Source organism: Anolis carolinensis, unplaced genomic scaffold (genome assembly GCF_035594765.1).
Source record: "Anolis carolinensis isolate JA03-04 unplaced genomic scaffold, rAnoCar3.1.pri scaffold_10, whole genome shotgun sequence".
NCBI classification, from domain to species: domain Eukaryota; kingdom Metazoa; phylum Chordata; class Lepidosauria; order Squamata; family Dactyloidae; genus Anolis; species Anolis carolinensis.
In genome coordinates, this window is record NW_026943821.1 from 2,029,712 (window position 1) to 2,052,461 (window position 22,750).

Genomic DNA, 22,750 nt, shown 5'->3' on the forward strand with positions numbered 1-22,750 from the left:
AAGCTTGAGGTCCTGAGAGCGGCTGAGTTTTTTCTGTTGTTTTTTGTCAATATCTGTCTGTGCGATTTTCTTACAGCAGCTGAGGATATGATCAATGGTTTCATCAGTTTACTTATTATTATTATTATTATCAACACAATGACGTTGTATGGCACAGCAAACAAGATAGATATGCTGGATTTCGTTTCGCAAAACCACAAGTCGAACACTTCCCAAGTGTCTAGGACTGTGTGATGTATTTTCTGATGATGTGTGCAGATCCCAGTAGGGTGGCCTTTTGCAGTTGGCAGATGGTGATTTTGTCAATGTCTATTGTTTCCAAATGCCAGCTGAGATCTTTTCGCACGGCACCCAGTGTGCCCATCACCACCGGGACCACCTGCACTGGTTTCTGCCAGAGTCTTTGCAGTTCAATCTTGAGGTCCTGATAGCGGCTGAGTTTTTCCTGTTGTTTTTCATCTATGCGACTGTCACCTGGGATGGCAACATCAATGATCCAAACCTTGTTCTTTTCCACAACTGTGATGTCTGGTGTGTTGTGTTCCAGAACTTTGTCAGTCTGGATTCGGAAGTCCCACAGTATCTTTGCGTGCTCATTTTCCAATACTTTTGCAGGTTTGTGATCCCACCAGTTCTTTGCTGCTGGGAGGTGGTACTTGAGGCATAAGTTCCAATGAATCATTTGGGCCACATAGTTGTGCCTCTGTTTGTAGTCTGTCTGTGCGATTTTCTTACAGCAGCTGAGGAGATGATCAATGGTTTCGTCGGTTTCCTTGCACAGTTTGCATTTTGGGTCATCAGCTGATTTTTCGATTTTGACCTTGATTGCCTTTGTCCTGATGTCTTGCTCCTGGGCTGCAAGGATCAGGCCTTCTGTCTCCTTCTTCAGGGTCCCATTCGTGAGCCAGAGCCAGGTCTTATTATTATTATTATTATTATTATTATTATTATTATTATTATTATTATTAATTGCCTTTGTCCTGATGTCTTGCTCCTGGGCTGCAAGGATCAGGCCTTCTGTCTCCTTCTTCAGGGTCCCATTCGTGAGCCAGAGCCAGGTCTTATTATTATTATTATTATTATTATTATTATTATTAATAGCCTTTGTCCTGATGTCTTGCTCCTGGGCTGCAAGGATCAGGCCTTCTGTCTCCTTCTTCAGGGTCCCATTCGTGAGCCAGAGCCAGGTCTTATTATTATTATTATTATTATTATTATTATTATTATTATTATTATTGGGAAAGCAGCTCTCTGTCAGTACGAAAGGAAAACGCGAGCAAGCACGATGACTGCGGCTTTCGTTTTCGTGCTGCCTCTCGTTTCCTATGAAAATTTCACCATTCGTTTTGTGTAGACGAAATGATAGCACGAAGGAAACGACGGAAATTTTTTTCGTGCACATCTCTAATGAATGGATGGATGGATGGATGACTGGTTCTTTTGTCCTCCTCCGGTGATCTCAGGGTTAAGACTTTTGCAGTAGCGTGTGATGCTGGAGCCGGACCTTTGTCCCCGGGGTCACCACTTTGGCACTTTTTCCTTGGCTCTCCAGCTGCTGACTTTGCCGGTCCCGCCTCCTTCCCTCCCTCCTTCCTTTCTTCCCTTTCCCTCCTTCCAGTCCAGCTGGGCCAGCTATTTAAATCTGGACTCTTGGACTGTCCGGACACAATTTCCCTGGGGTCCAGCAGCAAGGAGAAAGGTAAAGGAGGGAATGATGGAGAGCTGGAAACCGGTCTTGTTCCAAACAAGTCCATAATTGAATTGAGTTAAATTCATTGTCTGGAATTTTTTTAAAATTCCAGCATTGGATGCAGATTGGGTTCAGGAGTTTAATGGGTTTAATGGGAAGCTTTTTGGGGTCCAATGGTTAAGTCTGGGATTGATTCTTTGCTTCTATACCAGGCACGGGCAAACTTGGGCCCTCCAGGTGTTTTGGACTACAACTCCCACAATCCCTAACAGCCTACCGGCTGTTAGGGATTGTGGGAGTTGTAGTCCAAAACACCTGGAGGGCCCAAGTTTGCCCATGCCTGGTCTGCTCTGCTTTGAATCAATGTTGTGTATCTTTAATTCTATTATTTTAATATATATACATAGTCGATTGTGAATTGCATGGCTTTTTAAAAAAAATGTTGTGATCCACTTTGGGTCTCATAAGGTTAAAATATAACAACTGAGACATATTAGGTAAGTAATAGTATTAAAATATAACAATATAATATTTATTTATTTATTTACTACATTTATATAATAAAATATAAGTGATAATATTAAAATATAATAGATAACTAAGGGTATTATATTATAATAGTATTAAAATATAATACAAATAATGGTATTGAAATATAATAAAATACAAGTACAGTAGAGTCTCACTTATCCAACATTCTGGATTATCCAACGCATTTTTGTAGTCAATGTTTTCAATTTATTTTGGTGCTAAATTCGTAAATACAGTAATAGCATTCGTGCGTATTGAACTACTTTTTCTGTCAAATTTGTTGTATAACATGATGTTTTGGTGCTTAATTTGTAAAATCATAACCTAATTTGATGTTTAATAGGTTTTTCCTTAATCCCTCCTTATTATCCAACATATTCGCTTATCCAACGTTCTGCTGGCCCGTTTATGTTGGATAAGTGAGGCTATACTGTAATACAATATATATAATAGTATTACAATATAATAATTATATATATCCATAATAGCATTAAAATATAATATAATAATAATAATAATAATAATAATAATAATAATAATTATTATTATTATTATTATTATTATTATTATTATTCCTGGGAATGGGAGTCATCCTTTTACAATGTCTTTAGCCTTGTGTTGTCGAAGGCTTTCATAGCCTCACAGGGTTGCTGTGAGTTTTCTGGGCTGTCTGGCCATGTTCCAGCAGCATTCTCTCCTGACGTTTGCCTAGTTGGAAACTAGGCAAGTGGGTTTTGTATATATCTCTGTGTAATGATGCCCAGGGTGGGAGAAAAAAAGAACTTTTGTCTGTCTGAGGCAAGTGTGAATGTTGCCATTGGCCACCTTGACTCACATTGAATGGCCTTTCAGCTTCGAAGCCTGTTTGCTTCCTGCCTGGGGGCACCCTTTGTTGGTAGGTGTTAGCTAAATAAATATCAACACTAAAAAAAAACAGGGGAAATCCAGGCATGTGGACAAACTTAAGTATATATGCATTTTAAATTTTATAATTCACGGTTTAACAGAGTGTTTAATTAGAGTTTTAATTAATGCGGTACTGTTTTATTGTTTACGGATTCCGTTACTGTTTTGTTGAATGTATTTTGGGCAATATAATTGCCGACTGTTGTAAGCCGCCCTGAGTCCCTCCGGGTGAGAAGGGTGGGGCAAAAGTGATGCAAATAAATAAAATAAATAAATAAACAATGAAACAATCAGGGCCAGCTAACACCTCCCGACAAAGGATTCCCCCAGGCAGGAAACAGCCAGGCTTTGAAGCTGTTAATACAGTAATGCTGTTTCCGGGGAGTCATCGTTTTCCAATGTCTATCCTTCTTTGCTAAAGTTCAGGTGCTTCCCCAAACTACAAATACCATTCTTCCATAGCATTGAGCCATGATGCTTAAAGTGGTGCAAAACTGCATTAACTCCACAGTGTAGGTGCACCCTTGCCCTCTTCGGATGAGTTTTTCCTTTTATCCCAGCCTTTGACTCAATTTATTTTTCCCATTTCTTTCCCAAATGCAGCTGAACAGTCACCATGAAGTCTTTGGCCCTGTTTTTCGCAGCCGTGCTGCTGAGCAGTGAGTATATTGCCATACATTGATATAAAGACACTCCAAAATAGACTCCTTCACTGATAACACTGTGTAACACAATTCGGAAAAAATCTGTTCCTGGTTTGAAAGTGTTATTTCCTGCTTAATTGTGCGGTCCTGACTTTGAAAGCAGTTGTTCTACTGCAGAAGCTTTGCTTTTGTGGCACAAACTATGTTGAATAAGTGGAGACTCAATGATGCGAGATATTTTTGCTGTGAGCTTTCCGGGATGTCTGGCCATATTCTAGAAGCATTCTCTCCTGAAGTTTCACCCACATCTATGGCAGGCATCCTCAGAGGTCTGTTGGAAATGCGGCAAGTGGGGCATATATCTATATCCATATCTATATCCATATCCAAATCCATATCTATATCCATATCTATGTCTATGTCCATATCCAAATCCATATCTATATCCAAACCTTTATCTATATCCATATCTATATCTATATCCATATCTATATTCATATCTATATTCATATCTGTATTTATATCTATATCCATATCCAAATCCATATCTATATCCATATCTATATCTATATTCATATTTATATCTATATCCATATATATATCCATATCCATATCCAAATCCATATCTATATTCATAGCTATATCTATATCCATATCTATATCCATATCCAAATCCATATCTATATTCATATCTATATCTATATTCATATTTATATCTATATCCATATCTATATCCATATCCAAATCCATATCTATATCCAAATCTATATCTATATTCATATTTATATCCATATCCAAATCCATATCTATATTCATATCCATATCCAAATTAATATCTAAATCCATATCTATATCTATATTGATATTTATATCTATATCCATATCTATATCCATATCCAAATTTATATCTATATCTATATCCAAATCCATATCTATATCCATATCTATGTCTATATTCATATTTATATCTATATCCATATCTATATCCATATCCATATCCAAATTCATATCTATATCCAAATTCATATCCATATCTATATCCAAATCTCTATATCCAAATCCATATCTATATCCATATCTATATCTATATCCATATTTATATCCAAATCCATATCTATATCCATATCTATATCCATATCCATATCTATATCCATATCTATATTCATATCTATGTCTATATCCAAATCCATATCCATATCTATATCCAAATCTCTATCTATATCCAAATCCATATCTATATCCATATCTATATCTATATCCATATTTATATCCAAATCCATATCTATATCCATATCTATATCCATATCCATATCCAAATCCATATCTATATCCATATCTATATCTATATTCATATTTATATCTATATCCATATATATATCCATATCCATATCCAAATCCATATCTATATTCATAGCTATATCTATATCCATATCTATATCCATATCCAAATCCATATCTATATTCATATCTATATCTATATTCATATTTATATCTATATCCATATCTATATCCATATCCAAATCCATATCTATATCCAAATCTATATCTATATTCATATTTATATCCATATCCAAATCCATATCTATATTCATATCCATATCCAAATTAATATCTAAATCCATATCTATATCTATATTGATATTTATATCTATATCCATATCTATATCCATATCCAAATTTATATCTATATCTATATCCAAATCCATATCTATATCCATATCTATGTCTATATTCATATTTATATCTATATCCATATCTATATCCATATCCATATCCAAATTCATATCTATATCCAAATTCATATCCATATCTATATCCAAATCTCTATCTATATCCAAATCCATATCTATATCCATATCTATATCTATATCCATATTTATATCCAAATCCATATCTATATCCATATCTATATCCATATCCATATCTATATCCATATCTATATTCATATCTATGTCTATATCCAAATCCATATCCATATCTATATCCAAATCTCTATCTATATCCAAATCCATATCTATATCCATATCTATATCTATATCCATATTTATATCCAAATCCATATCTATATCCATATCTATATCCATATCCATATCCAAATCCATATCTATATCCATATCTATATTCATATCTATGTCTATATCCAAATCCATATCCATATCTATATCCAAATCTATATCTATATCCAAATCCATATCTATATCCATATCTATATCTATATCCATATTTATATCCAAATCCATATCTATATCCATATCTATATCCATATCCATATCCAAATCCATATCTATATCCATATCTATATTCATATCTATGTCTATATCCAAATTCATATCCATATCTATATCCAAATCTCTATCTATATCCAAATCCATATCTATATCCATATCTATATCTATATCCATATTTATATCCAAATCCATATCTATATCCATATCTATATCCATATCCATATCCAAATCCATATCTATATCCATATCTATATTCATATCTATGTCTATATCCAAATCCATATCCATATCTATATCCAAATCTCTATCTATATCCAAATCCATATCTATATCCATAGGTAAAAGTGAGACTCTACTGTAATAAAAATGGAGTAAAATAAATGTAATAGTAACAATAATAGAGAAAAATAGTAAATGTAATAATTCCAATAATAATAGAGAAAATTAATAAATGTACCATATATTCTCGAGTATAAGCTGACCCAAGTATAAGCCAACCAGGACCCTCACCCAAGTATAAGCCGAGGGAGGCTTTTTCAGTCTGAACAACTAGGCTTATACTCGAGTATATACGGTATATATAAACCCAACTTGCCAAGTTTCCAACGTCTGCCATAGATGTGGGCAAAATGTCAGGAGAGAGTGCTTCTGGAACTTGGCCAGACAGCTCAGAGAAGTCACAGCAACCCAGTGATTCCGGCCATGAAAGCCTTCGACAACACGATGAGATATTCATTGCAAAACTAGCGCAAAATGTGCTGCTATGATGTGCCAAGTTTTGGCAGTTTCCTAAACTTTTCCCATGTTTTTTAATGAAAGAACCAATGAGGAAATGGATCAGAAATCCATTCAAGGGATCAGAAATTGTGCAGCATCCTGTAATCCCGGCTTGATCCCTGAGCCTTGCTCCTTTCTTCTCTTTCCCATCCAGGCTCCTGGGCCAACCCGCTGATCCAAGACGAGGCCAAAACCAAATGGGAGGAAACCGTGGAATCCTTTTGGGACTACGTCTCCCAAGTGGGAAACGCGGCCGACGATGTCACGGCTCAGATCAAGAGTTCCCAGCTTAGCAAGGAACTGGAGTGAGTCCCTTTGCTTTTATTTATTTACTTACAGTATTTTATATCCTGCCCTCCTTTCTCACCCCGAAGGGGACTCAGGGCGGATCACATTGTACTATACAAAATCCCAGAATGCTTGTAAAGTATCTACACAAACACAAGATAGTCTATGTACAAAGAAAATATGTCCAAATCTATATATATATAAAAGAGTGATGGCATCACGGCGACCCACAAAACAACAAAACTACAGGCCCCTCAACCTCGAAATTTGACAACACAACCCATCATCCACGCCTCTAGGTTGATACAACAAAAAGAAAAGAAAAATAAAGTCCTAATTAGAGAGAGAGGAATAATTGCTTTTATCCAATTGCTGCCAGTTAGAAGGCTAAGTTCCTCCAACTTGGTCTCCTAGCAACCCAATAAAAAATAATAAAAAACACTAAAAAATTAATACAATAAAATACTATAATAACAGAAAATAACTAAAAACAATACAAGAAAATAATAAAATATAATAAATAAAAATATAACTTACAATAAAATTAATTAAAAAATGCAAATAAAGTCAACTAAAAATTACACAACAATTTTTAACCAATACCACCACCACTTTGCCACAGCAACACGTGGCCGGGCACAGCTAGTAACATATAATATTATTAAAGTTCCCCGTACAAAGCTCAATTTGGCACTACCAGACAAAATGAAAAGGAGCAACAGCTCTAACACAAAAGTTATCCAAGTCTGATATTGGTTCCAATGTATATAGGCTTCAGGGATACATAGTCAATGAAAATATCTTCCATAAAAATTAATGATGGAGCGCCACTCTCAAAAAAGTCTTCGAAAGTAAAGTCCAAATGAAGTCCCAAGTCTACAGGGGTCCCGGGTATGTGGGATCCCACCAGGTTTGTGATCCCACCAGTTCTTTACTGCTGGGAGGTGGTACTTGAGGCATAAGTTCCAATGAATCATTTGGGCCACATTGTTTATTTATTTACTTATTTACAGCATTTATATTCCACCCTTCTTTCTCACCCCGAAGGGGACTCAGGACGGATCACATTATGTACATATAGGGCAAACATTCAATGCCCATCGAACCGAGACAGAGACAGACAGACACAGAGGCAATTTAACCTTCTCCTGAGGGGATGTTCGATTCTGGCCACCGGGGGGAGCAGCTGCTTCATCATCCACTCTGACGGCACTTCCTCATTCCAGGTCGTAAATTAGTTAAACCTGCCTCCCCACTTTTATAAGTGGTAACTTATTTCCTACTTGATAGATGCAACTATCTTTCAGGTTGCTAGGTCAGCAACGAGCAGGGACTATTTTTTATTTTTAATTGATGGATGCTCACCCCGCCACGGGCTGGCCTCGAACTCATGACCTCATGGTCAGAGTGATTTATTGCAGCCTGGTTGTGCCTCTGTTTGTAGTCTGTCTGTGCGATTTTCTTACAGCAGCTGAGGATATGATCCATGGTTTCATCGGTTTCCTTGCAGAGTCTGCATTTTGGGTCAACAGCTGATTTTTCGATCTTGGCCTGAATGGCCTTTGTCCTGATGTCTTGCTCCTGGGCTGCAAGGATCAGGCCTTCTGTCTCCTTCTTCAGGGTCCCATTTGTGAGCCAGAGCCAGGTCTTCTCCTTGTCAGCTTTTCCTTCAATTTTGTCAAGGAACATTCCATGCAGTGTTTTGTTGTGCCAGCTGTCAGCTCTAGTTTGTAGTGCGGTTTTCTTGTACTGATTTTTGTCTGTTGTGCTTTGAGGAGTTTCTGGTTTTTGACTTCAATCAAAGCAGGTTCTTCACTTTGCTTTCCATATTCTGCCAGGGCATGTTCTTCTTCTTTGTCTGCTTGTTTGACTTGTAAGAGTCCTCTGCCCCCTGATCTTCTAGGCAGATATAGCCGGTCAATATCACTGCGAGGGTGCAGTGAATGATGATGATGATGATTATTATTATTATTATTATGTTGTTTCTCTGCAGCGGCCTCATCACGGACACCATGGCGGAGCTGGACCAGTACACGGAGGACCTGCGCTCCAAGTTTGGCCCGTATGCGCAGGACGCGCAGCAGCGCCTGAGCAGCGAGGTGTCGGCCTTGTCGGAGAAGCTGCGCTCGGACATGGAGGAGACCAAGGGCAAGCTCGTGCAGTACACCAGCGACGCCCGGCTGATGCTGGACCACAACCTGGAGGTAGTGCGCTCCCAGCTGGGGCTCTTCCTGCGCAAGCTGAAGAAGCGCCTGGCCAAGGACACGGAGGAGCTGCGCCGCAAGATGGCCGAGTACGCCCGGGAGGTGCGCGCCAGCACCGACGAGAAGGTGGAGGCCGTGCGCCAGGGCCTGGAGCCCTACCTGGCCACCCTGCGGGAGCGCGGGCAGCAGCGGCTGCAGGCCCTGGGCCAGGCCGTGGGCGAGCAGGGCAGCATGGTGCACCAGCAGCTGAGCGGGCGCGCCGCCGAGCTCCACGAGCAGCTGCGCCAGAGGGCCCAGGAGGTGCAGGGCTCCTTCGACCAGGCCGCCCAGGCCCTGCGCCAGTGGTTCGCCCCCTTCCTGGAGGACGTCTCCTCCCAGGTCCAGGCCCTGGTTGAGAAGGTCAAGGCCCTCCAGGCCTGAGCCAGGCACAAGGCATGTGCCTGCACATGCGCACGGAAGGAAGCCGGCCTGGCCCTCCGGGACTCCTTGGCACTAACCCCACGCTCCCTCGCTCACTCGCTCTCTCCTCCTACCTGGCACCCTCCTCACACACACACCCACCACAGCAGACTCTCCCTTAACCAGAACTCTCACTTAACCGGAATTATCCCTTAACTGGGAATCTCAGTTAGCCAGAACTCCACTGGACAAGCAGAAATCGCAATTAACCAAAAGTCTCAGTTAACCAGAACGGGACCCTCAGTTAACCAGGAGTCTCAGTTAACCAAAATGGGACTCTCAGTTAACCAGAAGTCTCAGTTAGCCAGGGCTCCCAATTAACTGGGAATCTCAGTTAGTCAGAACACTCTTGCACAAGCAGAAATCGCAATTAATTAGAAGTCTCAGTTAACCAAAATGGTACTCTCAGTTAACCAGAAGTCTCCGTTAACCAAAACCGTACTCTCAGTTAACCAGAAGTCTCCGTTAGCCAGGGCTCTCGATTAACTGTAACTCTCAGTCAACCAGAACACTCTGGTAACCAGAACACTTTCAGTTAGCCAGAAATCCATTGGACAAGCAGAAATCACAATTAACCAAAAGTCTCAGTTAACCAGAACTGGACTCTCAGTTAACCAGAAGTCTCAGTTAGCCAGGGCACTCAATTAACTGGGACTCTCAGTTAACCATAACACTCTGGTAACCAGAACACTTTCAGTTAGCCAGAACTCTCTTGGGTAACCAGAAATCCCAGTTAACCACAGCTCTCCATTAACCGGTATTCTCAGTTAGCCAGAACTCTCTCTGACAACCAGAAGTCTCACTTAACCAAAAGTTTCAGTTAATCAGAGCTCTCGGTTAACTGGGACTCTTGGTTAAATGAAACTCTCAGTTAAACAGAACACACTCTGGTAACCAGAAGTCTAAGTTAACCAGGACACTCAGTTAACTGGAAATCTCAGGTAACCAGAATCCTCTCAGTTAACTAGAACCTTCTAGTAATCTCAGTCAACCGGAACACTCAGTTAATTCGATACTGCCAGTTAACCGGAACTCTCAGTTAACTGGGACTCTCAGTTAACCAAAACTTCCTGATAACCAGAAGTTTCAGTTAACCAGAGCTCTCAATTAACCACAATTATCAGTTCACCAGAACTGCCAAGTAACTGGAACTCTCTGTTAACTAGAGCTCCCAGTTACCCAGAGTTCTCAGTTAACCAGCAAAAGCCAAGATGACCTCCAGACGTGCTTCAATGCGCCATGCCATGTACTAACTACAAACACAATACAGGAGACTCTCAGCTAACCGGGACTCTCAAACAACCGGCAACAAAATAATAATTGAAGAAATAATACCTTAAATAAATATTAAAACACAATCTGTTTTAACAAAGCTGCTTTTCGTAATATGGTAGACTCTTGGTTAACCGGAACGCTCAAGCAACAAGTAGGAAAAATAGTCAAAGAAATCATCGTTTAAATGCCGGTTAACTGAGAGTCTATCGTTTCCCCACGTCTTCTCCTTAGCCAAAGGGCAGCCGTTGTGGCGAATTAACATCCTGCACATTTTTTGTAACCTTCGTGCAAGATTTCTTTGAACATCCCGCCCTCTCTCTCTTTTTGGATCTGTAACAATAAAATATACTTTGGTTTATCTCTCTCTCTCTCTTGTGCGCCTTGTGTCGCATCTGCTGCTCCGCTGCATTGCAATTCCTGGTTTGAAAGTATCATTTCTTGCATTGAAAGGAGTTTTTGTGGCATAAACTACGTCAAATTGGGTGAGACTCTATGAGATATCCATTGGAAAACTGGAGCAAAATGTGCCATAGCAGGAGGGGCTGCAAAAGGAGTTTGTGCCGTTTAATAAACTTTCCCCAAGTTTGTACGAAATGAGATTTCTAACCCAGGAACAAAACCAGTGCCCATATCTTTCCTTTGTGGCTCTTAGCCAACTACAAATCCCACAGATCACAAAGGGAGGGTCACCATGACCCCGGGGATTTTCCATGCGCAACGTTTCAACGGCCGACATAAGATAGATAACATAGACTCTCTTCATCCAAAGGTTAATACAAGGCGCTGGTGATTTTCCACATCTGGTGAGGAAGGAAGGAAGGAAGGAAGGAAGGAAGGAAGGAAGGAAGGAAGGAAGGAAGGAAGGAAGGAAGGAAGGAAGGAAGGAAGGAAGAGAAAGAATGAAGGAAGAGAAAGAATGAAGGAAGAAAAGAAAGAAAGGGGAGAAGAGAATGAAAAAAGGACAGAGATGAGAGAATAGAAGGAAGGAGAAAAAGAGAGAAGAAAAGAAAGAGAAGGAAAGAAGGGAGGAGATGAGAAGAGAAGGAAGGAAGGAAGGAAGGAAGGAAGGAAGGAAGGAAGGAAGGAAGGAAGGAAGGAAGGAAGGAAGGAAGGAAGGAAGGGAGAAAAGAGGAAGAAAGAAAGGAAGGAAGAAGGAAGAAGGAAGGAAAAAGGGAAATGACTGGAAGGAAGGAAGGAAAAAGGAAGAAAGCAAGGAGAAAGGAAAAAAGAAAAAAGACAGAAAGAAAGGAAGGAAAAAGAAAGAAAGGGAGGGAGGAAGGAAGAAGAAAGGAAGAAACAAAAAAAGATACTGTTTTTAGTTATTTATATTGGTTTTAACTTGTCACATTTTGTTTCTGTTTTAGGCTTGGTCCCATGTTAGCTGCCCCGAGTCCCTTCGGGGAGATGGTGGCAGGATAGAAAAATAAAGTTTTGTTGTTGTTGTTGTTGTTGTTGTTGTTGTTGTTGTTGTTCAAATCAAATCACATTTTATGGATTAGCCCATTGGCCGTATCAAAACATTTAACACATCGACATACATACAACATACAACCCACAGTAAAAAACAAGTTAAAATGAACAAGCTGTTAACAAGACCCCGTTCAGGTCAAATATCTGCATCACCTCCACAGTTTACCCCAATTGATTCCAAATATGCAATCCTCAGCTGTGTTGCTTTGAATAGGAAAAGGGCTGTTTTGGGTGTTATTTTAGGATTCTGGCCAGCCAACAAAAATGAAATTTTAATATGTGGGTCCCAGTGTGTTTTGTGAATAATGTATGGCCTGAGGCATTGATCTCTCTCTTTTTATACAATTCACAGCCGAACAGGACATGTGCGATATCCTCCACCTCTGATGCTCCACAAATACAAAATTGTTCGTTGTCTGGAACTTGATTAAACCTTCCGTGTATGACTATTGTATCCAGCTGCTCAAATCGAGCTCTGGTAAATACCTTCTGGAGGTGTTTAGGCATTTTTGTCTTTAGATACCTGGCTGTTTGGAAAGTATGTTTAAAATGGCTGAACCATTTCAATGAGCCAGCTTTACTCAGGGTAGCAATGTCTTTTTGGCCTTCTATATCCGGTACTCGTATTGTTGTTGTTGTTGTTGTTGTTGTTGTTGTTGTTGTTGTTGTTGTTATTATTATTATTATTATTATTAAAAGATTGGAAGGAAGGAAAAAGGAAGGAAGGGAAGGAGGGAGGAGAAAGAAAGAAGATAGGAAGAAGGAAGGAAAAGGAAGAAGAAAGAGAAAAATTGAAAAGATTGGAAGAAAGAAAGGAAGGGAGAAAGAGACAGAGAGAAGGTTCCCTGCATAGAAAGCCTTGAGGGACATTGAGTTTTTCAGTGGAAAAACAAGGATTTCTTAATAAAATGCTGTGTGTGTGTGTGTGTGTGTGTGTGTGTGTGTGTGCATCAAAGGCCTCTTCCCAGCCGAGGTTACTGGAGTTCATCCTTTGGGCGTCTGGAAGAAGAAGAGAGAGAAAGAAAGAGGCTCGGCGCTCACATCTTTGGGACAAACATCTCTTTTTTGTTGCTGCTGTGAACGGGAATAACCCCGGGGCCAGTTGTGTGTCTTTCTGTGCGTTTTGTGTGTCTCGGGTGGGTTTTTCTTCCCTTTTTTTCCCATCCGTCCGGATGAAGGGTCTTGCCAGTTCAAACTGGGAACATTTGGAACGGTTTGTTCTTTGGAGATGGAATGAAGGAGGGGGAGAAAAGGCAAAGAAAGCAGAGAAATCCCATCTTAGAACAGAGAAGACTTTGGAGGCCTTGTCTTTGGGGTTTTTTTCCCCCTCCATTTGCTGCATTTTGGCCCAACTACGGTCTTTTAAAGAGCTCTGTGTGTGTTATGTACACACAAACAAATTCATAACAGGCCACAGGGTCATCCACATTCAGAAAGGAAAAGTAAAGCAACTATACAATAATAATAATAATAATAATAATAATAATAATAATAATAATAATAATAATAATAATAGGGACAAGATCGAAAAATCAGCTGATGACCCAAAATGCAGACTGTACAAGGAAACGGACAAAACCATGGATCATATCCTCAGCTGCTGTAAGAAAATCGCACAGACAGACTACAAACAGAGGCACAACTATGTGGCCCAAATGATCCACTGGAATTTATGCCTCAAGTACCACCTCCCAGCAGTAAAGAACTGGTGGGATCACAAACCTGCAAAAGTATTGGAAAATGAGCACGCAAAGATACTGTGGGACTTCTGAATCCAGACTGACAAAGTTCTGGAACACAACACACCAGACATCACAGTTGTGGAAAAGAAAAAGGTTTGGATCATTGATGTTGCCATCCCAGGTGACAGTCGCATTGACGAAAAACAACAGGAAAAACTCAGCCGCTCTCAGGACCTCAAGATTGAACTTCAAAGACTCTGGCAGAAACCAGTGCAGGTGGTCCTGGTGGTGATGGGCACATTGGGTGCCGTGCCAAAAGATCTCAGCCGGCATTTGGAAACAATAGACATCGAAAAAATCACGATCTGCCAACTGCAAAGGCCACCCTGCTGCGATCTGCACATCATCCGAAAATACATCACACAGTCCTAGACACGCGGGAAGTGTTCAACTTGTGATTTTGTGATACGACATCCAGCATATCTATCCTGTTTGCTGTGTCATAATAAAATAAAATTATAATAATAATTTGTCAACATCAGGAGAGGAATTTTCCAGGGAGACTCATTGTCCCCTCTGCTTTCCATTATTGCCATGATCCCTCTGTCAACAATCTTACAAAAAACAAATGTCGGCTATCAAACATCTAAGAAATCTCACAAATTTTCGCATCTGATGTACATGGATGACCTGAAGCTGTATGGGAAAACGGAAATGGAAATCCAGTCTCTGGCTAACACTGTCCGAATTTTTAGCACTGATGTCAGCATGGAGTTTGGTTTGGACAAATGTTCGACAGTGGCATCGAAGAAGGGAAAAATCATTGAAAGTGAGGGCATAAATATGCCTAATGGCCAAACAATAAAGTGTCACCAACCAGAGGCCTATAAATATCTGGGCATATTACAGCTGGACAACATCAAGCATGAACATGTGAAAACTGTGGTCAGCAAAGAATACACACAAAGGGTCAGAAAAATTCTCAAAAGCAAGCTCAATGGAGGCAACACCATCAAGGCCATAAACACCTGGGCCATACCTGTCATAAGATATACTGCTGGTATTATAAACTGGACACAGGCGGAACTGGACGATTTGGACAGAAAAACAAGAAAACTCATGAGCATTCATCATTCACTGCACCCTCACAATGATGTTGACCGGCTCTATCTGCCTAGAAGATCAGGGGGCAGAGGACTCTTATAAGTCAAACAAGCAGTCAAAGAAGAAGAACATGCCCTGGCAGAATATGTAAAGCAAAGTGAAGAACCTGCTTTGATTGAAGTAAAAAATCAGAAACTCCTCAAAGCACATCAGACAAAAAACCAGTACAAGAAAACCGCACTACAAACTAGAGCTGACAGCTGGCACAACAAAACATTGCACGGAAAGTTCCTTGACAAAATTGAAGGAAAAGCTGATAAGGAGAAGACCTGGCTCTGGCTCACGAATGGGATCCTGAAGAAGGAGACAGAAGGCCTGATCCTTGCAGCCCAGGAGCAACCCATCAGGACAATTAAGGCCAAGATCAAAAAATCAGCTGATGACCCAAAATGCAGACTGTGCAAGGAAACTGATGAAACCATTAATCATATCCTCAGCTGCTGAAAGAAAATTGCACAGACAGACTACAAACAGAGGTAGTTATTTTTTTATTCTAATCGCTCATAGATTCCCAACATGAATTAATTGAGTTCATTATGAAGTCCAACTTCCCCTATTAGCGAGAAACGGACGGCGGAGGCAGCATGGCAGCGGAAAATCATGGATGACAATCAGCTGTTTTTTTGAACAAAGGTTATTTCCCGAAGCGTAGGAGTCCAGAGTGCAGAAAGTGAGATAGCAGTTAGTCTTAGAATTAGTCTAGGAAAATATGATACCAAACATGGAGCCGATTTGTTGACCCGCAGATGGGTTCTCGGTATCCACGGTTCAAAGAAACACAATGTCGGCCCGAACCAGTGACTGCCCGCAGCTTGGGAAATAGTCCATACGTTAGAAGGCTAGTGTCAGTGGAAAGGAAAAGCTCATATGCTAGTATCAGTGAAGAGACACACAGTATCACTATGAGAGGAAGAAAGTTAAAATGCAATGATACTTTATTTGGGATTAGTTACAGTGTTAAGGTTGGGGAGAAAAGAAGAGGAAAGGATGGTCCTGGCTCGTTGAAGCTGCTGCTGGGGCGCACATGTCATGGGTTGCTGGCCCAACGGGGCTTTCTGAATCTGTGGAACTCCTTGCTGCAGGCCAGATCAGATAGAATGCAGGGAGCTCCTGGGGGCTCGGCCTCATATAGATAGATGTTGCAAAAGCCTATAAATCTATTGCAATAAATTACTTAAATATCACAGAAGTGAGCGATGTTGTTGTTGTTGTTGTTGTTGTTACTGTATGACACAGCAAACAAGATAGACATGCTGGATTTCATATCACAAAATCACAAGTCGAACACTTCCCAAGTGTCTAGGACCGTGTGATGTATTTTCGGATGATACGTGCAGATCCCAGTCGGGTGGCCTTTTGCAGTTGGCAGATCGTGATTTTGCCAATGTCTATTGTTTCCAAATGCCGTCTGAGATCTTTTGGCACGGCACCCAGTGTGCCTATCACCACCGGGACCACCTGCACTGGTTTCTGCCAGAGTCTTTGCAGTTCAATCTTGAGGTCCTGATAAAGGCTGAGTTTTTCCTGTTGTTTTTCATCAATGCGGCTGTCACCTGGGATGGAAACATCAATGATCCAAACCTTTTTCTTTTCCACAACTGTGATGTCTGGTGTGTTGTGTTCCAGAACTTTGTCAGTCTGGATTCGGAAACCCCACAGTATCTTTGCCTGCTCATTTTCCAAGACTTTTGCAAGTTTGTGATCCCACCAGTTCTTTGCTGCTGGGAGGTGGTACTTGAGGCATAAGTTCCAATAAATCATTTGGGCCACATAGTTGTGCCTCTGTTTGTAGTCTGACTGTGCAATTTTCTTACAGCAGCTGAGGATATGATCAATGGTTTCATCGGTTTCCTTGCACAGTCTGCATTTTGGGTCATCAGATGATTTTTCGAGCTTAGCCTTGATTGCCTTTGTCCTGATGTCTTGCTCCTGGGCTGCAAGGATCAGGCCTTCTGTCTCCTTCTTCAGGGTCCCATTTGTGAGCCAGAGCCAAGTCTTCTCCTTATCAGCTTTTCCTTCAATTTTGTCAAGGAACTTTCCATGCAATGTTTTGTTGTGCCAGCTGTCAGCTCTAGTTTGTAGTGCGGATTTCTTGTACTGATTCTTTGTCTGCTGTGTTTTGAGGAGTTTCTGATTTTTGACTTCAATCAAAGCAGGTTCTTCACTTTGCTTTCCATATTCTGCCAGGGCATGTTCTTCTTCTTTGACTGCTTGTTTTACTTGTAAGAATCCTCTGCCCCCCGATCTTCTAGGCACTATTCCCCACTTTATCTCTCCCGAAGGCGACTTGCAGCCTTGTTCTATGCAAAATTTGCACTTGGGGTTATTTTGTACCGAAAACATAAAACAATTCCTTCACGGTGGGCGGATAGACTAGATAACCCTTGGGGGTCCCTTCCAGTTCTATATATCTATTTGTGCCTTTGTGCAAACTTGTTTTGCAACAACCTGTATGGAAATGGCTAGCCAGCCATTCCTTCCTTCTGCTTTTTCTTGCACAATCTGTCTGGAAGTGTGAAGAAACCAGGTTGCGCATAAGCACAATGACAACAAAGAAAAGTAACCATTTCTCCTTTTTGAAAAATTGAGTTTCCAAGAAGGGATGGAGCACCTTAACCAATGAAGGAGGAGAAAGGGGAGGGAACAGGGAGGATCCCATTGCATCTGTCAAAGAGGTATGAGGAGAGTCCTTTTAGGGAGCAGCCGAGTGCGAATCCTGCCCAGAGCAGTGGACGATTGTCTTTGCAATCCTTGGTACCAGTAAGTATAAGAGGAAGACAAATGGAATGGGATGCAGGTAGAGTTGGCCCATATTGGGAAAGACATCCCAGCCCATAGAAACTGATGTTTTAATTTTGGGATTATGGGAGTTGTAGTTCCCAGAAGGAACTTCTCAAAACGCTATGCTGTTTTGGAGGATTTGTTGAGTGGAAAAGTATGAGAGAGCATTAAAAAATCTTTTGAAAAACCTTTGGAAAACTTTTCAAAACTTTTGGAAAAATATTCAAAACTTTTGAAAAAACTTTTTGAAAACTATGTTGTCGAAGGCTTTCATGGTCAGGATCACAGAGTTGTATTTTTTTGTACATACAGCCCGGAAAACATACAACAACCCTTTTGGAAAACTTTTTAAAACTTTTGGAAAAACATTCAAAACCTTTGAAAAACTTTTGAAAAACTTTCAGAAAACTTTTAAAAACTTTTGGAAAACTTTTGCAGGTTCCATGCTGGTTTGAGAATTCTGGGAGTGGTAATACAAGAAAGAATGTTTCAAGAATATATGGTTTGGGGATACTAGGTGTAGTAGTCCCAAGAAGGAATTTTTCAAGACCCTAGAGTATTCTGGGAATGATAATCCCAGAGAAAAAAAAACTTTGAAAAATGTTTGGAAAACTTTTCAAAACCTTTTGGAAAAAAAAAATTTCAAAACTTTTGGAAAAACTTTTCGGAAACATTTTGAAACTCCATGAGTGTTAATCCCTCAAAATAACTTGTAGGTGCAGTATTGGTTTACTGGAATAAAGCCTTTCCTCCTATATATACAATGCTCATGTTTTTTTTAATTTTCTTTTCAGTTTCTTCACCAGGAAGTCCAGTTTTCTTCCATAAACATGCAGATCGTACTTTCTGTTGCCGTGGTGCTCGTGGCACTCTCTGTCGTGGCAGGTGAGACCTAAACACAACTGTTGTATTTATTATTATTATTATTATTATTATTATTATTATTATTATTATTATTATTATTATATCGTAACTGTGGATAGGGGATCGGTGGTGACGGAGGCGCTATTGAATGAATTATATTCAATTTTTCCATCCAAAGCTCTAACTATAAAGTCATATAATATGAAAAACGCATCAAGCCAACCTAAGTGTTGCAATCCTCAGGTGAAACTTTTGCAAAGGCTGCTTTTTCCCATATTGTGCCGTCATCTCTGGTTTGGCCAGCTTTGGTAGTTTTGCAATATATCTCTGGGTCGCCGCACCTTTTTGCTCCCCAAAAAAGATACACCCCCAGTTTGCAAGGCTCTCCGAAACCCATTACAGCAGCCTTTCCCAGTTGGACATGTCCCAGCAGGCCTGGACCTTCCCAGTATCTTCCTCCCAGCTTTCATTCCTTTCTCCTTTTTTACTTTTTCATTCCTTTCTTCATCCCGGTTTCCCCAGGGGAAAAAAAAAACTTTTTGTGGCGCATCCATTCTGAAGAAAGTATGCTGTTTGCCACTTGAACTGCAATGGCTCAATGCTATAGAAAAAATGCTATAGAAAAAAGTTGTCGTTTTATAAGGTTTTTAGCCATCTCTGCCAAACTACAACTCCCAGGATCCTGTAATTGCACTCAAAGAATCCTGGGAGTTGTAGTTTTATAAGGTTTTTAGCCATCTCTGCCAAACTCCAACTCCCAGGATCCCGTAATTGCACTCAAAGAATCCTGGGAGTTGTAGTTTTATAAGGTTTTTAGCCATCTCTGCCAAACTACAACTCCCAGGATCCTGTAATTGCACTCAAAGAATCCCGGGAGTTGTAGTTTTATAAGGTCTTTAGCCATGTCCGCCAAACTACAGCTCCCAGGATCCCATAGCACTGAGCCACAGCAGTTCAAGTGGTGTCAAACTGTGTTTCATTCGGCAGCGTAATTGCACTCAAAGAATCCCGGTAGTTGTAGTTTTATAAGGTCTTTAGCCATCTCTGCCAAACTACAACTCCCATGAGCCTGGGCAATGTAGGCGCATCCTCCCCAGTAAGTATAGAAATGTATGCAAGCAGGAGATGCTCCGAAGTTCACAGACATGACTTTTTCTCTCCTTCGACATCTTCCAGGATGCTGGGAGTTGTAGTCCAAAGAGTGCCCAGCTGCTTCTTTGTCTTGCTCTAGGTACTGATGAAACCCCAGTTGCAAACGAACCCAGTTTGTCTCAGAAACTGGAGAAATTCAAGCAGGAAGTCCAGACTTTTGTGGACCGCGTCGGGGAGGAAACCAAGGAGACTCTCCATGACATCCGTCACAGTGAATTCGGCAACAGAACCCGGTGAGTCGCCACAGAATCCCATGCAGAGTTGGACTGCAAGTCCCAGAATCCCTTCGCCTGTCAAGGGGATGCGGTTGGAACCCTGCTTTAAGCAATGAGATGGAAATTCCTGGGAGTTGTTTTCTAATCCTTTGGGCAGAGAAGGGGAAATAGCTTGGGGGAACTATAACTCGAGTATATACAGTAAATAAAGTGTTGTTGTTGTTGTTGTTGTTGTTATTCCTCTGACTCTTTCTTGCCCTCGAAAGGAACTGGTTCTCCGAAAAGTTCCGGAAGCTGAAGGAGAAATTCAGGACCCTGTTTCCCAGAGAGGAAGCCAACTGAATCCCTCCGTGGAGCACAATTCCCATCGTCCCTACGCTGGATGGAAGAAGAAGACCTTCAAGAAGCAATGATGGAGTTCCTTCCGACCCTTTTCCTTCCTTTCGTCCTTCTGTCATCCGCTTCTTTCCATCTCTGTGTGCATTCCATCCAGTATTATTAATAAAGAGATACTGCCTACTCTTAAGATATTTTTTCCCTTTCCTTCTTCCTGGACACACTCATGGGAGCTGTAGTTTTGATGCTCCCATTTGAGGAGGCAACCCCTGGCAGTGAGACCAGGGAGAAGCCTGTTGGCAGAAGCCCAGGCAAGTGATCCGCCTGAGCTGCCCATTTTAAATGAGTCCCTGCTTTGGCGAGCATACCGATCAGGCCCAATTGGAATTGGCCAGCAAGCAAGGAGAGAAGGTGATTTTCAGCCAAGGAAGATTTTATGATCTGCAGATAAGATGCTAGCTAGTGATACATTCACAAAGCAGATAGCATCCAGAATACAGTTTCACAGCCCTTTTTATACATAGGCTTCAGCCAAGCCTCTAATTCTGACCAGGGATCCCCGGTGGCGAAGTGTGTTAAAGCATTGAGCTGCTGAACTTGCCGACCGAAAGGTCACAGGTTCAAATCCTGGGAGCAGAGTGAGCACCCGCTGTTAGCTCCAGCTTCTGCCAACCTAGCAGTTCGAAAACATGCCAATGTGAGTAGATGAATAGGTACCACTCCTGTGGGAAGGTAACGGCGCTCCATGCAGTCATGCCAGCCACATGGCCTTGGAGGTGTCTGTGGACAACGCCGGCTCTTCAGTTTAGAAATGGAGATGAGCACCAACCCCCGGAGTCAGACATGACTGCACTTAATATCAGGGGAAACCTTTAAAAATTCTGACCAGTCACAGAGAGGGGCTTGGCTCACCGGCCGGCGTGGGCTGGGACGTTTAAGTGACGATAAATGAGGTTCCTTTTATTGAACAGGAAAAATAACAAAACGATTGAGGGCGTCTATGGCCCTACCCAGGGAAGGTTATTGTTCTATGAAATGAACATGACATGGCCCATTAAGAGGACTGGCCTGGCGATTCCAGACCTCAGAGAAACAAAACATCATATATTTATTTTATCTATTTATTTACAGTATTTATATTCCACCCTTCTCACCCCGAAGGGGACTCAGGGCGGATCACATTACACATATAGGCAAACATTCAATGCCATAAACACATAGAAAAAAGACAGAGACAGACGCAGAGGCAATTTAACCTTCTCCCGAGGGGATGTTTTATTTTGGCCACAGGGGGGAGCAGCTGCTTCATCATCTACTGTGATGGCACTTCCTCATTCCAACGTCGTAAATTAGTTAAATTTGCCTCCCCACTTTTATAAGTGGTACCTTATTTCCTACTTGATAGATGCAACTATCTTTCAGGTTGCTAGGTCAGCAACGAGCAGGGGCTATTTTTTATTTTTTAATTGACGGGTGCTCATCCCGCCATGGGCTGGCCTCGAACTCATGACCTCATGGTCAGAGTGATTTATTACCACAGCCCAGCCCCATATATATACAATATATATTGTATATATTAATACAATCATGCAAAAATGACAGAAGATGGGTTTTGGCTGTAGAAATGCTGATTCCTTCTGACGTGAGTGGTCCCAGGCGTCAAAGGTGTGGGTAGTGAATTGCTCTCTCCCCAAGGGGAGAAGTATTGTGTTGCAATGTCCAGGTAAAGTCCAAAAAAATAGGTGAAACTGGGAACTTGATGAGAAAGTTCCCAGCTTAGTTTCTTTTCCCCAGGATATACAATTGTGTGGGAGGCAAGACATCTTTGGGTTCAGGAACACGGAAGGAATGGGGATCTCAGGAGCATAAAACACAAGGTTAACACGACATATAGGCAAAATAGGAACACATAGGAAAAAAACATGGAGAGACATAGTTTTCCAAAGTACTGTATATACTCGAGTATAAGCCTAGTTTTTCAGCCCTTTTTTTAAGACTGAAAAAGCCCTCCTCCACTTATACTCGGGTGGGGGTCCTGGTTGGCTTATATTTGGGTCAGCTTATACTCGAGAATATAGGGTACA

At 41.0% G+C, this 22,750-nt stretch overlaps 2 protein-coding genes across 2 annotated transcripts; both read left to right on the forward strand.

Annotated features, from left to right (window-relative positions):
* The first annotated feature begins 1,556 nt into the window (after positions 1-1,556).
* Positions 1,557-11,361, forward strand: apoe (apolipoprotein E). The gene is made up of 4 exons (XM_062962639.1): positions 1,557-1,699; positions 3,731-3,786; positions 6,931-7,081; positions 9,058-11,361. The coding sequence occupies exons 2-4, from the start codon at positions 3,744-3,746 to the stop codon at positions 9,686-9,688; spliced, it is 825 nt and encodes a 274-aa protein (XP_062818709.1). The 5' UTR covers positions 1,557-1,699; positions 3,731-3,743; the 3' UTR covers positions 9,689-11,361.
* A 6,558-nt stretch (positions 11,362-17,919) lies between these two features.
* LOC100565348 (apolipoprotein C-I) lies at positions 17,920-20,856 on the forward strand. The gene is made up of 4 exons (XM_003230635.4): positions 17,920-18,078; positions 18,894-18,984; positions 20,195-20,348; positions 20,597-20,856. Exons 1-4 carry the CDS (start codon positions 17,938-17,940, stop codon positions 20,670-20,672), a joined length of 462 nt encoding a protein of 153 aa, XP_003230683.3. The 5' UTR covers positions 17,920-17,937; the 3' UTR covers positions 20,673-20,856.
* The last annotated feature ends 1,894 nt before the right edge of the window (positions 20,857-22,750 follow it).